At 35.0% G+C, this 14,330-nt stretch overlaps 4 protein-coding genes across 5 annotated transcripts; 2 read left to right on the top strand and 2 right to left on the bottom strand.

The window, feature by feature from the left end:
• Positions 1-215: 215 nt before the first annotated feature.
• LOC119640863 (plasminogen activator inhibitor 1 RNA-binding protein) lies at positions 216-2,013 on the top strand. Of its 2 annotated transcripts, XM_038039142.1 has the most exons (3): positions 216-295; positions 357-1,002; positions 1,227-2,013. In XM_038039142.1, the coding sequence occupies exons 2-3, from the start codon at positions 450-452 to the stop codon at positions 1,859-1,861; spliced, it is 1,188 nt and encodes a 395-aa protein (XP_037895070.1). In that variant the 5' UTR covers positions 216-295; positions 357-449; the 3' UTR covers positions 1,862-2,013. The 2 variants fall into 2 exon arrangements, with proteins under 2 accessions (XP_037895070.1, XP_037895068.1); XM_038039140.1 differs by lacking the exon at positions 216-295 and having other exon boundaries at positions 303-1,002.
• Positions 1,970-4,491, bottom strand: LOC119640864 (molybdopterin synthase catalytic subunit). Its single transcript, XM_038039143.1, has 5 exons — positions 4,265-4,491; positions 3,903-4,194; positions 3,464-3,772; positions 3,140-3,405; positions 1,970-3,069 (listed from the first exon to the last, which is right to left on the bottom strand). Exons 1-5 carry the CDS (start codon positions 4,391-4,393, stop codon positions 2,902-2,904), a joined length of 1,164 nt encoding a protein of 387 aa, XP_037895071.1. The 5' UTR covers positions 4,394-4,491; the 3' UTR covers positions 1,970-2,901.
• Positions 4,371-5,190, bottom strand: LOC119640865 (molybdopterin synthase sulfur carrier subunit). Its single transcript, XM_038039144.1, has one exon. It carries the CDS (start codon positions 4,671-4,673, stop codon positions 4,395-4,397), a length of 279 nt encoding a protein of 92 aa, XP_037895072.1. The 5' UTR covers positions 4,674-5,190; the 3' UTR covers positions 4,371-4,394.
• A 447-nt stretch (positions 5,191-5,637) lies between these two features.
• On the top strand, positions 5,638-9,225 carry LOC119640851 (nuclear export mediator factor NEMF homolog). Its single transcript, XM_038039118.1, has 5 exons — positions 5,638-5,818; positions 5,885-6,617; positions 6,683-7,590; positions 7,647-8,891; positions 8,948-9,225. Exons 1-5 carry the CDS (start codon positions 5,763-5,765, stop codon positions 9,144-9,146), a joined length of 3,141 nt encoding a protein of 1,046 aa, XP_037895046.1. The 5' UTR covers positions 5,638-5,762; the 3' UTR covers positions 9,147-9,225.
• Positions 9,226-14,330: the final 5,105 nt, after the last annotated feature.

Raw genomic sequence — 14,330 nt, 5'->3', positions numbered from 1 at the left:
ATATTATTTACTTTATTTATTTTCCTTAATATTTTTCTAACTTCTACTATAAGGCAGTACGTATACAATTCCAAGCAGCATATCAATAAAGCAAGCAAAATCGTTAACTATCGCATCGCAAAAAAAATCAAAATTATTCTCTAATTTCCTTAAACCTAAAAAACTTTTTAATTTTACATCCGGCAGATTTGGTAGTTATTCTTTTTTATTTGATTAACATGCAACCATGTGGGGCATGTTATTTTTAGTATATTAGTACTATATTTTTACAACTTTGTAAGGTCTTCGGCTAATGGTGGGATTTTTTCGCATGTTTCGTTGTTTTCTGATTTTTTATTGGAATTTCTTTACCATAGCTGTGCCCGTATACCCATAAAAGAAGAAAAAGTAATCCGTGAAATCGGCTGCCATCCTTAAACCAAATAAATCTTTTCAAACGCCATTCAGATATGGATCACTCAGGAAGTAATCGTTATGAATTATTATTCATAGACGACGATGCCGGTACACACGCACAACCGGCAGAAACGGCTCCTAAGCAAAAGAAGCAAACTGCAGCGAACAATGCGACAACTAAAAAAGCAACAACCGCTGCTAATAAAAAAACAAGTCCAAATGCCGAAAAAGAAAATAAATCTGGTGCGCTAAACAAGAATGACGCAAACAAAAAGATAACGGGTGCTCCTCAAACAAGCAGCAAGGGTAGTCAGGGAGCTCCGGGTGCAGCAACTAACAATAATAACAAGAATCGTCCGAACTTTGAGGGTGGCGAAAACCGTAAGGTTGCATTCAAAACACAAAACGGTGAAGGTCGCGAACAGCGCAATAATCGTCGAAATTTCCGTGAAAGTGGTGGTGGTGGTGCCACCAATGAATTTGCCAATGAGCAACGAGAACCACGCCAATTCAGAGATCGTGATAATCGCGGAGGACCACCACGTAATCGTGAAGGGGGATTTCGTAAACGTGAATTTGATCGTCAATCGGGATCTGATAAAACAGGTATGGTGAAAAAACTGTTAGATAACAATGGGGTTTATTTCAAAGGGGGGTAACAAAAAATTAAAAGAACAAAAATAGTAAAGTTGCGCAGATTAAAGAAGACGTCATGAACAACTGACATACCGTTGCAGGGATTACTGCTTACTTTGTTAAGGAATTCTTTTATTCTTTGCTCTTTTAAAAGTCAGTTTTTATTTCAATGCTCATTTTGATTTTTGGCAAAGGCGTAAAGGCTGTTGATAAACGTGACGGTGCTGGAGCTCATAATTGGGGCTCGGTGAAACAAGAAATTGAGGATATGAACAAATCAGCAAACGAAACTGAAATCACTCTTACCGACAAAGAGGAATCGTCAAACGAACAATCACCCGAACAGCCCGCTGCGCCTGAAGAAGAAGAGACCAAAGAAATGACTCTTGACGAATGGAAAGCCATGCGTGGAGAACGCTCCAAACCCCAATACAATTTACGCAAACCAAACGAAGGCGAAGATACATCTGAATGGAAGAAGATGATAGTGTTAAATAAAAACAAAAAAAAAGGTGAGGAGAGCAGCGAAGAAGAACTTGAATATGACCCGTCCATGTATCCTCAACGAGTTGGCCGTCTACAGCGTATTATGGATATACAATTTAATTTCAATGACGGCCGTAGAGGTGGATTTGGAAGAGGCCGCGGCCGTGGTAATCGTTCTGGCGGTGGTGGCGCTGATAAGCCCCAACGCGTTGATTTCGGCCGTGCCGAAACAGCCGTTGGAGGAGCTAGGCAGCGCTATTTTGGTGATCGACAAATAAAACGCGGGCAAGTTAATACTAACTTTAAAGTTGACGATGAACGTCAATTTCCCACTCTGAGTTAAGCTCAATGCGACATTACGGATGGCAAAAGAATCAGAATCACACAACGTCAAGACATTATGCATCAGCGCATTTTAAATTATATCATGTCTTCAAAGCCATCTCATCACATGTAGTCACCCCTACCATCATAAAAAAATTTATAAATATCCCATTAAATCGATCCCCATACTCATACTACGCACCCTAAAATAAACCTTATATAGTTAGCCCTTTCCTAACCTCTTCCTGCACTACATTCACAACTTGTTCAAAATTCTTTTTACTCCCTAAACATATACGTAATAATATGGAAGTGAAAAAAGAAAAACAACAACAATTAAAAAAGGCAAATTGTTAAATTTTAATGGTTATTTTTCTCGCAGAATATACATTAAATGAAATTAGTCGTAATCAAAATTGAATTAAGTTCAACTTGAATTAGTTTTGTAGTAGTGAAGATGAAGAGAGATGCGCTTAATATATATATACACACATACACACACATACACACAATTTGATGAAGTAGTTTGCGTTACGTTAGCGTTTTGTTTTGTTTAAGAGTTAAGAAACTTAATACATACTAATCATATACAACGGAGACGACGAGACGAGAAATCCCTAAACCCAGTCTACATCGCCTTTTGATAAGGTAAAGGTAAACTGAGCGCAATAAATATATCCCCAATATTCAACACCGCGGGATCGAGAAGACAGAAACAATTATAAACAGAAGAATTCTTGTTTATTTTTATTGAAATTTACCAAAATTACATATTACCAGAAAAAATCGAAATAAAATTGCATTTTGTTATTTTAATTTCAAATTTGTTTAAAGAAAGTGGTACAGTAAAATCTTTTTCTTGAAAAACGGCCTCTTTTATCCCAACTTGTAAAGTTCATGACTATTTTTAATTTTATTTTATTTTTTATGAGTAATAAAAAAATAAAAAGCATTTAATGAAAACTCTTTAAAAAATGCTCGTATAGTTTTGGGATTTTATAAGGCGTAGAGAATTGAATATTTTCTCGATAATGGTGTGTAAAAGATCTTTCCTTTTTCTTATTCGTCATGGGCCAGTGAATTGACTGTAGAACACGTTTGGATTCTTTCAATGAAAGCATCAACGTCGCGTACACTGTATGTTTTTCTTTCGCAAAAGGCAGGCTTAATATTGGCATCTTCAGAGTTCTCGCGAAGTCCCTTGGAATTAGTGGAGATATTTCCCAACTTTAAATATAAATAGAAATAGTGTTAATGCAGTAGGTAGGAATTTTGATTTACTTTAAACACTTATTACCGCGAAATGTTTGTACTCAGGAGAGATGGATTCTAAATGTAGTAAACGATTTTCAATCGCTTTTATGCGTCGATATAAGTTTCCAGTACGCTTTATATTTAAATACTCTTCAATGGTTTCTAAGCGTTCCTGCAATCCTCGTGGCAAAGTTGTTCTAATATTTTGTTTACTTTTAATATCATCACTATGTTGAGCCATTAATTTATCTAAAGTTTGCAAATAGTCTGGTCGTGTTTGGGGACCGTAAGTGTTCTCAACGCGCCGAACTGTCTCATAAGAAATTAATAAAAATTGTGCTGTATTGAAGAACTTTGACTATCTTACCTCTTAAATGACATTTGGAAAACTCTTGTTTAACGATAGTACTATTTGTACGCGCGCAAGTATATTCACTGTCGTCGTCTTTTATTAAAACAGGATTTCCAAATTCGTCTTCGTCCATTGTACAAGGACGTTTGACTGTGTAATCCATGATATTATTCAAATCGATTTCCTCTCTTTTCTTTTCAACGAAGCATTTTATCCGGCGTTTTATTTCATCCTCTGTTGCTGATATCTGTACGAAATTTTTGGCGACTTCGCATGAATCATCAATGTCACATATTCGGGTGTCAAACCCTAACCTGTCATTGGCTGCATTTTTGCATAAAAGTAAAGGTTGATTATATACTTGAAAATAATTTATTCCATCATTAACAAAAATTAACTAATTAAAATACAAATCAACTATAACAATCATTTGAGGTTTTACTAATCCACTGACATTCTTTGTTGGCTTTCCATGAAGATTCCTGATTGTCGTACATTTCCTTTTTCCAAATCGGCACGGTTTTCTTTAGTTCATCAATAGCAAAAGCGACAGATTCCAATGACACTTGACGATGTGGAGATGATATACCGATTACAACACTGGCTTCACCAACTGGCACTACACCTAAGCGATGATAAATGGCTATGTTTAGACAATCTGGCCAACGTTTGCGAATTTCGTCACATATATTTCCTAATTGTTTAAGAGCCATTGGTTCATAGGCTTCATATTCTAAAGACACAACCTAAATTAAACAAATAAAAAATGCACTTCATTTTTGTGACGCATTCCAGTTACGTTCTTGTTGCACAAACCCGTTTCCGTTCGAAATTGTCACGTGTAGTACCAATAAACATTGATATAGCACCGCAAGAATTAGCACCGATTAAATTACTAATCGCTCCTACATCAAGGTTATTATAAGTTAACAATAGATGATTCATTTTAACCTCCACTAATTGGTGGTATAAGAGCAATTTCGTCTTCTTCTTCCAAATGAAGGACTTCTTGCAAGTTATCACAATATCTTTCGTTGACAGCCAAAATTATATGATTACGAACCAATTGAAGATTAAAATCTGTGCAAATCTTCTCTAATAAATCGCTGACAACTATGTTACGTGAACGTAATTGATAAGGAGTTGCGTTAACGCCGGCCAATTCACGTGTTTTTGCAAAAAATAATAAGCGCACATTAATTGGTTGATTGTTGCTGGAGCTCATTGTCTTCTTAACAAACAAGAATAACTAAGTACTTCATTGCTTGAGCTTTTCTGAATTCATCTGCCAGTGGATTATTTATTTTATATCTAAAGAGCTTTATTGCGAGACAAGGTATTGGCTAAAATGGATGTAGATGCTAACAACTAGTTCATTTTGCTTATACAGACAATTTTAAGTGTTTCATTCTATTTTGTTTTTCTGTGACAAACGCACGGCATACATTAGATTGATCCCGTTGTCGATATTGAGCGAAGATGCGAAAGTTGTAACGTTTGCGTAAAATAAAATTTTGAAAACTGATAAGCCGAAACCATATGTCGACCTTGCGCACTTAACAAGCTTTTTTCATAGGTTAAATTTTTTTCTTCTACTTTTGAGCAAATCAATTATCCAAAACTTGCTGTGAAATTTAAAAAAAGCCCAAAGCGAAAGGCATGACAAGCACCGAAATATCTACTTTGCTTTTTATCATAGGCGACGATTTGATTATTATAAATTTATTGAATGTATTGAACCAAACCTCAAACAAAGAACTTTGTGTTCATGTTCGGCTCTTTTTACACATGCCAGGATTTTTGTTGTTAATTTCCTGAATAACAGAAGAGGAGAAGAAGTGTTGACAAACGTCGTCGCGTAACTTAAGAGTAGATAATAAATCAGCTTTATAAGAATAACTTGAATAAGATTTCATTTACAATATTTTCGCTGGTTGTGAACGTCGCCACTTTGAAAACATCGGTCCGAAAGTAAAAATCTTATCGCTTCAGTTGAGTTGAGTGGGAACTGAAGCTTTAAATTTATAAGAATAGCTAAAATACTAACGGCGTGTTTTGCCAGCGTTTTTTTTTTCATTCCGGGCGATAAGTTTTGCACTAAGTTGTTTGACATTTGTTACCAATCTTCATGACATGCCCTGCAACAATTTTTCTTATTCTTCCAAGAAAATGAACAAATTTCGATAATTCGTTTCAATTTTTATAACGTCCCTGTTTTTTGAATGGAGCAGCTGTTAAAAAAAAAGAAAAACGTTTGATGTGTTCATAATAATAATTTTTTTGGACTCGGAAATTTTATACAAATATTGCAGCAATGAAGTTGCGTTTTAACACGTACGATATTGTTTGCGGAGTTGCTGAGCTGCAAAAGTAAGTGGACCCTTGTACAATTTGAATTAGACCTCACATCCGGCTACTAATAAATAATTTGTTTAGGCTTGTCGGGTTGCGAGTTAATCAAATTTATGACATCGATAATAAAACTTATTTGATTCGCCTTCAAGGTAGCGAACATAAAACAATATTGTTGATAGAATCTGGCATCCGCTTTCATACCACCGCATTTGAATGGCCTAAGAATGTAGCTCCTTCCGGATTTAGTATGAAGCTTCGCAAGCATTTGAAGAATAAACGTTTGGAGAAATTGCAACAGCTCGGTGTTGATCGTATTGTGGACTTTCAATTTGGTATGAATGAAGCAGCTTATCATGTGATAGTCGAATTGTATGATCGAGGTAATATTATATTAACCGATCATGAATTTACGATTCTTTATATATTACGTCCACATCACGAGGGGGAGGATTTACGTTTCGCTGTACGTGAAAAATACCCTTTGGAAAGAGCCAAGCAAGGGAAAACTTTGCCAACTAAGGAACAGTTACAAGGCATTATTAATGAAGCTGAAGGAGGCAATAGCTTACGGTATATATTAATGCCTCTCGTAGATTGTGGTCCTACTGTCATAGAGCATGTGTTAATAAAACATAAACTTGATAACTGCGTAACACCTTGGAGTCATATAAGCAATGAATCTGCAGAATTATGTATTAAAGAGGAAAGTCAGAAAAAGGCAAAAAAGAAAAACAAACGGGAGGCCAAGAAGAGAGCCGACTGCCGTTTATTTGAACCGGAACGTGATCTTGATGCTGTTTTGGTAGCGCTGGAAGTAGGTGCAAACATTTATTTTATATTTGATAGTGGTCTGGGTATCATATAAATCAATTTTTATAGGAAGCCTTTGAACTTCTGGCGAAGGCACGCAGTCTTGTAAGTCAAGGATACATTATCCAGAAAAAGGAAGAAAAGCCAGCTATAGAGGGTTCATCTAAATTAGAGCACTTTTATCAAAATATCGAGTATCAACCTTATCTATTCAAGCAATATGAAGGACAGCCAGTGGCAATTTTTGAATCTTTTATGTTGGCAGTAGATGAATTCTATTCAACTTTGGAAGGTCAGAAAATTGACATGAAAACTTTACAGCAAGAAAGGGAAGCACTGAAGAAGTTATCGAATGTTAAAAAGGATCATGCCAAACGTCTGGAGGAATTGAATAAAATTCAAGAGCATGATAAGCGGAAGGCAGAACTTATAAGTTGTAATCAAGCTTTAGTAGATAATGCTATTCTCGCTATACGCTCGGCTATTGCCAATCAGATGTCTTGGCCTGACATACAAGAATTGGTTAAAGCTGCTCAAACCAATGCTGATCCTGTTGCTGGAGCCATACATCAATTAAAGTTGGAGATCAATCATATATCACTTAAACTCTCAGACCCTTATGCTGTCTCCAGTGAGGATAGTGACGATTATGGAGAGTCTGGTATTAAGAAAGAAAAAGATGTCATGGTGGTTGATGTCGATTTGGGACTGTCGGCATGGGCAAATGCTCGCAAATATTACGACTTGAAGCGGTCTGCAGCTCAAAAAGAACAGAAAACTGTAGATGCTTCCCAAAAGGCCCTCAAATCAGCTGAACGCAAAACCCAGCAGACACTTAAAGAAGTTCGCACGATATCAAATATTTCGAAAGCTCGTAAAGTTTATTGGTTTGAAAAATTTTATTGGTTTATTAGTTCGGAAAATTACTTGGTTATCGGCGGTAGAGATGCTCAGCAAAACGAATTAATTGTTAAAAGGTAAATTGTGTAGAAAACAGAGAAAAGAAAAATAATTCCCACATCAACTTATTTAGATATATGCGTCCGACTGACATTTACGTGCACGCAGAAATTCAAGGGGCCTCGAGTGTAATTGTACGAAATCCTGCAGGTGGTGAAGTTCCACCTAAAACTCTTTTGGAGGCAGGCACCATGGCTATTTCATATAGCGTGGCTTGGGATGCTAAAGTAGTCACGAATGCGTACTGGGTGCATAGTGATCAAGTCAGCAAAACTGCTCCTACTGGTGAATTTTTGGGCACTGGCAGCTTTATGATACGTGGGAAAAAAAATTTCCTTCCTTCATGTCATTTAATCATGGGTTTAAGCCTTCTTTTCAAATTGGAAGAAAGTTTTGTTGAAAGACATCGTGGTGAACGTAAAGTTCGTTCTTTCGATGAAGAACAGCAAGAAGATGAACAAGAAGCAAAAAGCCATATCGTCGAAAATGAACAACTCGATAGCATTTATGAGGTTGAAGAAGAATTAAATACCGAAGATAGTGGGAACGACGAAACTAAAATCTCTGAAGCAGCACAAACGCCAAAATCTAGCATGTCAGAGGAAATTGAAGAGGAGGACGATAAGAGTTCTGCTAACGATATCGCGGTTAAGAATACTTTTGAATTTCCCGATACCCAAGTTAAGGTGGAACACGATACTGGAAAAATAATCATTGAAAAAAGCAAAGTAACCGAAAATGAGCTAACTTCAACAAAAGTCGCACTTAAAAATTTAAATATGTCTGTCAAACTTTTTGAGGAAAAGGAGGAAGCCACTATAATATCTTCAGTACCGACTCACAAGAAACGTCAACAAAATGCAAGAAAACGTAAAGAAGAAAAAGCTTATAAGTCCCAAAAGAATCAAAAGCAACAGCAACAAGTGTCGTCGATCGACAATAGTAATGCGAAAAGTGCAATGCAATTTAAACGCGGGCAAAAAGGCAAATTGAAAAAAATGAAAGCTAAATATAAAGATCAGGATGAGGAAGAACGACAATTACGTATGCAAATTCTTAAGTCGGCTGGCAATATTAAAACGCTCGAAACTGATGCCAAATTTGATGAAAAAACCGATTCATCGAAACCGTTAAATAAGGTACAGCGGCAAGTTGAACCGAAACTAGTTACTGATGCTGACGGGGAAGAAGCTGATGATTTGCTCACAGGGGCTGATGTCGAAATGCTTGATGCGCTCACTGGCCTACCTTTTGAAGAGGATGAACTACTTTTTTGTATACCTGTTGTAGCGCCTTACCAGGCCTTACAGAACTACAAGTACAAATTGAGGGATCATCTCTTCCGGCATGATTTCATAAGTCTCTTTTTTACAGATATAAGGTGAAGCTAACTCCCGGCACAGGTAAGCGTGGACGTGCTGCAAAGACTGCCTTAACCATGTTTTCAAAGGATAAACTTTGCTCTGTACGTGAAAAAGATCTTCTCAAGAGCATTAAAGAAGAAGCTTTAGCTCGCAATATTCCCGGAAAAGTAAAATTGTCGGCGCCCCAGCTTCAAAAATATAGAAAATAAAATTGATTAGAGTCATTATTTAGATTAAAGTAACCTTAATCTAGACATTCTTCTCTGTTTTGTAAACGAAATGTAGTTAAATTTATAAATATTAATAACACAAAAGAAAACGTGTATGTAATGATGTCATATGATAAAGAATCATTCTTTAAATCAGTCAAGTAGTCTACAGAGAACAGGCTTTAGATTTCCTTCCTTATACAAAGGCTAATGGGATAGAAATGACTTGTGAGGTTTTGTCTAATGTGAACGAACGATTTCTACATGGGAAAGACACCGAAACAGATATAAAGAAGAAGGTAAAAGATCTTATTAGTGATCTATCGAAATTATTCGAAAAATTTTTCGACGATGAGAGAAGAATGTTCGAATTGAAAATGACTGTTTATGTTTATCAGATGTTATGACGATTTTTAGAACGAGTCAGTTTGCAAATGTTCTCTAGAGAAAGAGAATTAATTATATTGGTGTGGAGTTCTCTTACAGGTAAGTTTATCCCCAAATCTTAACCATTTAACTGCATATGCCGTATTTAAATGTTAATTCCAATCTTTACCGTAGTGCGTTTGACGGGTACGCATGTCATTTGAGATAGGAAGCGAAAATATTAGTGAAATGTAATGCGCATCCCATTTAATGTCATGTTTTGCTCATTACAGCAATAAGTTTGCTATAAATTTAGAAAAAAATTTCTTTCAGAGTATTGGTATATTTTTCCGTTATAAAATGGGTTGATAAATTTACCCTATGGAAACCTTAAAAGCAATACACATACATTTTAAATACCCTTCGAAAACAATTTCCAATGTACGATCCACTTCGTCATTTATAACCAGAAATTGCAGATTCTTATGCAGAAGATTTGGAGAATTTTGTCAATGATCGAGTAAACGGTCTAGAGTAGCCCCACAGCCAATTTATTATTGGAAAAACAAAGCTCATTTCATTTGTTTTTGGTATCAATAGAACCTCCACCAATTATTTATTAGAAAAACACAACAAATTTGAACGTTTTGTGGTATCAGTAGAACCTCCACCAATTATGTAATTTATTTAATTTGAATCGAAAAATGAATCAAAAATCTATACTTACCGCAAAGCACGAAATTGTTTACAAATCTATTCCTATTAAAAAACAAAAAATTACCCATAATTTAAGGTCTTACGAAAGGCTGCACAAGTCTGATCTCAATCATACTCGCTTTATTGACTTTCAGTTAACAACTACATGACTAATAATTCCGCTCATCATGAATTTTTATACTAATTTCCTTCGAAGTATGTACTTAAAACGCAGTTTTTTCTCCAATACGTTTGTCTAATGACTAACCAAAAGAACTATTATGATAAGTCATGTGTCGTCTACGTGGTTATTTGTGTACAACTTGTATTTGTTTTGCGAGCTAAGGAAATATTAAAATTGATATAAACCGCACACATTCTCCCTTACAAGCAGCAAATGAAGCCGCTATTCAGATTACACAACATCTATTTGAACATTCAACCTTATTTTCTTATATATGTAAAATACTATTGTTTTACATATATATATACATATATATATATATATATTTTTTTTTTGTTTAATTATTCACACTGGTTTTCTTTCTTTTCTTTACTTGACCTCGAAAAATTTTTAGATAAGCGGATATATATTTCAAAACTTTGCGGTTAATAAAACTCCTTGGAGTAAAAGCAATAATAATAATAGTAGAAAGATTTACAAAAGTATGTATATGTAGACTAAATGTTATTGTTTTGGTTGACTGAATGACGATGATGAGCTATCAATTTTTTCAATACATCAAGCATTTACATTGACAATTCTAGAGTGGATGACATGATTTCTCCATCTTGTGGCTCCTTCGTTGACGTACCACGATAGGCGTGTTGCCAATTGTTTTAAATGGCCGGTAGGTGTCTACGCCAATGTTAAATTTAACTTTAAACTATAATAATATTTATATGCAATCATAATAACACGATAATATAATAATATAATATATATATAATATATAATATAATCATAAAATAAGAATGATAATTAAAACTTCGCACAAGTTATTATTTACAATAAATTTAAGGCATGTTTATAAATAAATCAATGTTATTTAACAACATTGTACAACAAAAGGAACAACACTTTGCACTTTAAACCCGCCTCTTTCCGCATCAGGTTTTTGTGTGCAATAAGATACAAACTGTGAAGGCTTGTAGTTATAGCCGGTGTGGGGCAACAGCGTGATACTTGTAAATTTCATAAAACGGATGAAAATGTCCTTAAGGAACATGAACTCTTATATGTCATATAAAAAAAGACAAAAGAAAAGTTAATTGATTACATTTTGGTAAATTTCTGGATATACTAAGCAAATTATTGAAGAATATGCTCTTCAGCAAGAAGAAGCCGGAAGTTTCGGTCAAGAATCAACCAAGCTTTAAGCTCTTACATGTCTTTTCGGAACATATTTTCAAAACTTTGCAAGAGTTACACTAACAAAAGCAAATTTCGAAGATATTCCATCTGTTAACAAAGTGGAAACTGGTACTGTACTTGACAGTTGCCAATGTATATAGCACCTGACTCCTTTTGTCAAAAAAATGTCACAAAAAATGTTCCTTTTTCTTTTGTGTTGAGATTAACTAGATTAGGCCAGCAAGGATGTCTTATATGTCCATTCAAGAGAATTGTACAAAAAAGTTTGAGGAAAAAATTTTTGCAATATTTTGCAATTTAAAAAAGTTGACTGTTATCTATGGTCTATGGCCTCACCACACTTAGAATAACCGAATTGATTAAATTTTCCTATTTAGGAATTTTATTACTTTTTGATAATTTTTAAATTTTCAGCAAGTGTATATATTTATTATCATTGTGGTCTAAAAAATTGACCTTTATGGCCCAATTTCTCTACCGTTAATTTTTTTTTTTTTTGCTAAATTTCTGCTACAGAACAATTTTCGACATAAAATATTAGGCATTGTACCTTTTTCTGAAGAGGCTACTAATCATGGGAAATCTTATATGGTGTGGGTTTCAAGAAATAGACTCATTTGGACCTCTTAATTTGGATATCATATTGCTATCATTACCGAATTTTCATCATCAAACATTAACAATTAGACAATTTTAGCATCTGAGTCTTTACATTTCCTGGGAGTCCTTATGTGCGGTGGTATCCAAAAAATAGACCTATGTGGTCCAAGTTCGGTAAGGTTGACTTCTTTGACTATTAATTGTTATAAATGAATTTTCGCCATGAGATATTGAAAATTTTACGTTTTTTACCATATGAAGATCCAGTTTTCTTAGGAGCGATTAGGTGAAACGAGGTTCAAAAAATTACCTCAGCCGAACTAAATTCTTCTTACTAATTTAGAATTTCGAAGCACTATCATTCACCGGGCCGAAAAATCTTGAAAATCTGTAATTTTTTGATCGAAATGGCGTTGGTACTTGGTTCAAAATATGACAGGATGCCAAATTTCATTAAAATATCTCAAAAATTGCGACCTCTAGGTTGAACATAAATTTATATGGACAGATATTGGGACGGAAAGACAGTCAAACGGGCAGACAAGTTTAGATCGATTAAAAAAACGATTCTGAATATATATATACGTATATATATAATTAAAGGTGGGTCTATCCTAATCCCTTTTGGGTATTACGTACGCCCGCACAAACTTAATACACTCTGCGCCACAAGTGGTGGACCTTTTTCAACAATGAATTGTTAATTTTTATTCCTATAGGAGTGTGATCGCGTACCGTCGTATGCATCCACTTTGAATTGCGAATTATGCTGAATTTGCATAATTCTGTAGAAAAAAAAGAAAAACAAAAATTTTGTCGCACTTCATCTGGCTGAGTATTGCATTTCATAATGCAATACGATGCCAGGCGCCACAATTAAAAAATCACCATTTCTGTTAAGGTAAGCATAATTTTAATATGGAAATTAAGTCTAAATAGTGCACATTTTCAATAAAGGAATTAATTGTTATCAAAAGCAATTCACAAGCGTATTAACGCGCTTAAAAATATAAGGCGTTCAATCGGCCTAAAATGCAAAGATCAGGGACTACTTTACGTCGAGCATTATTGGCATTATTAAAATGCAGAAAGACTTGGCGCACTGAAGCCGAGCAGGGTAGGGCTCTAAAACAGTAAAACTTACCTTCACTTACCTACACCTAGGGAAGGATTCATCGGGAATCCTCCCAAATACTGTGCATTCTACCGCCACTACCCGCGGTTGCAAAGCTGTTTTTCATTTTCATTTTTTTTATTACACTATATAGATTTACTTTATACATGTCAATGTCGTTGGAATTTTTTAAAATAGGTGCATTAGCGTCTTGAATTTGACTACTTCTCCATCGTCGGTGTACGCTAAAATACCAAATTTTAAAAATTTCGTAAACGTAGTTCTGGAAAGCCGAACTTAAATTTGTTTATCTTGTTTGAAAGGTATTTTTGTATAAATTCATTAAGTGTCCATTAAAATATTTCTCTTTTCCTAATTTGGATGAAGTAGGCTTCCAAGTCCAGCCATATTTTAATTTATTTAATGAACACAGCTCCGTCAGGGCGTCTACAGAGCTCCGTTAACGAGGATGGTAGGTGTCTTTGCTACTTAAATTCGTGTACGTCTTCACATCCTCTTCACTTGATCACTTTCTGAATCGATCTCAGCTAAGTCTGCCCGGCTGTCTTGTTTCTTGTGTTCAACCTATAGTCCCCAATTTCTAAGATATATTCATGTAATTTGGTATACTGACATGCTTTGTCACAAAAACGAACGCTATTGAAAAACAGCGGACAGGGCTACTGTTTTTGATCATTTCCTTATTTTGAAAAGTCGTTATTTCAGTAACTGTGAGCGACTGTAGGGCATTTAATGATGATCTATAAAAATTATTTGGATTATTTTTGTGAATTTTTTATGCGATTATTTGCATTGAGTTTGATGTACATACACGTGTGTGACGGGCTTTTAAAAATAAATTATGCGTCTGTTTAAAGCAATTCTCTATATGTCGTAAATGTGGAATGGGGAAGGGAGAAATTTGTTTTCAGTGGTAACGCAAATCAACAGTCATTGTGTAGGCCGAGAGATGTACTTCTTTACCCTAAGGAGAGCAAGCACGGTATCAATTGAGCAAATTGAACGATGTATT

This window comes from Glossina fuscipes, unplaced genomic scaffold (assembly GCF_014805625.2).
Source record: "Glossina fuscipes isolate IAEA_lab_2018 unplaced genomic scaffold, Yale_Gfus_2 128, whole genome shotgun sequence".
In the NCBI taxonomy this organism is placed as follows: Eukaryota; Metazoa; Arthropoda; class Insecta; order Diptera; family Glossinidae; genus Glossina; species Glossina fuscipes.
Note: the sequence above shows the minus strand (reverse complement) of the source record. Positions and strands in the feature narration are given on the sequence as shown.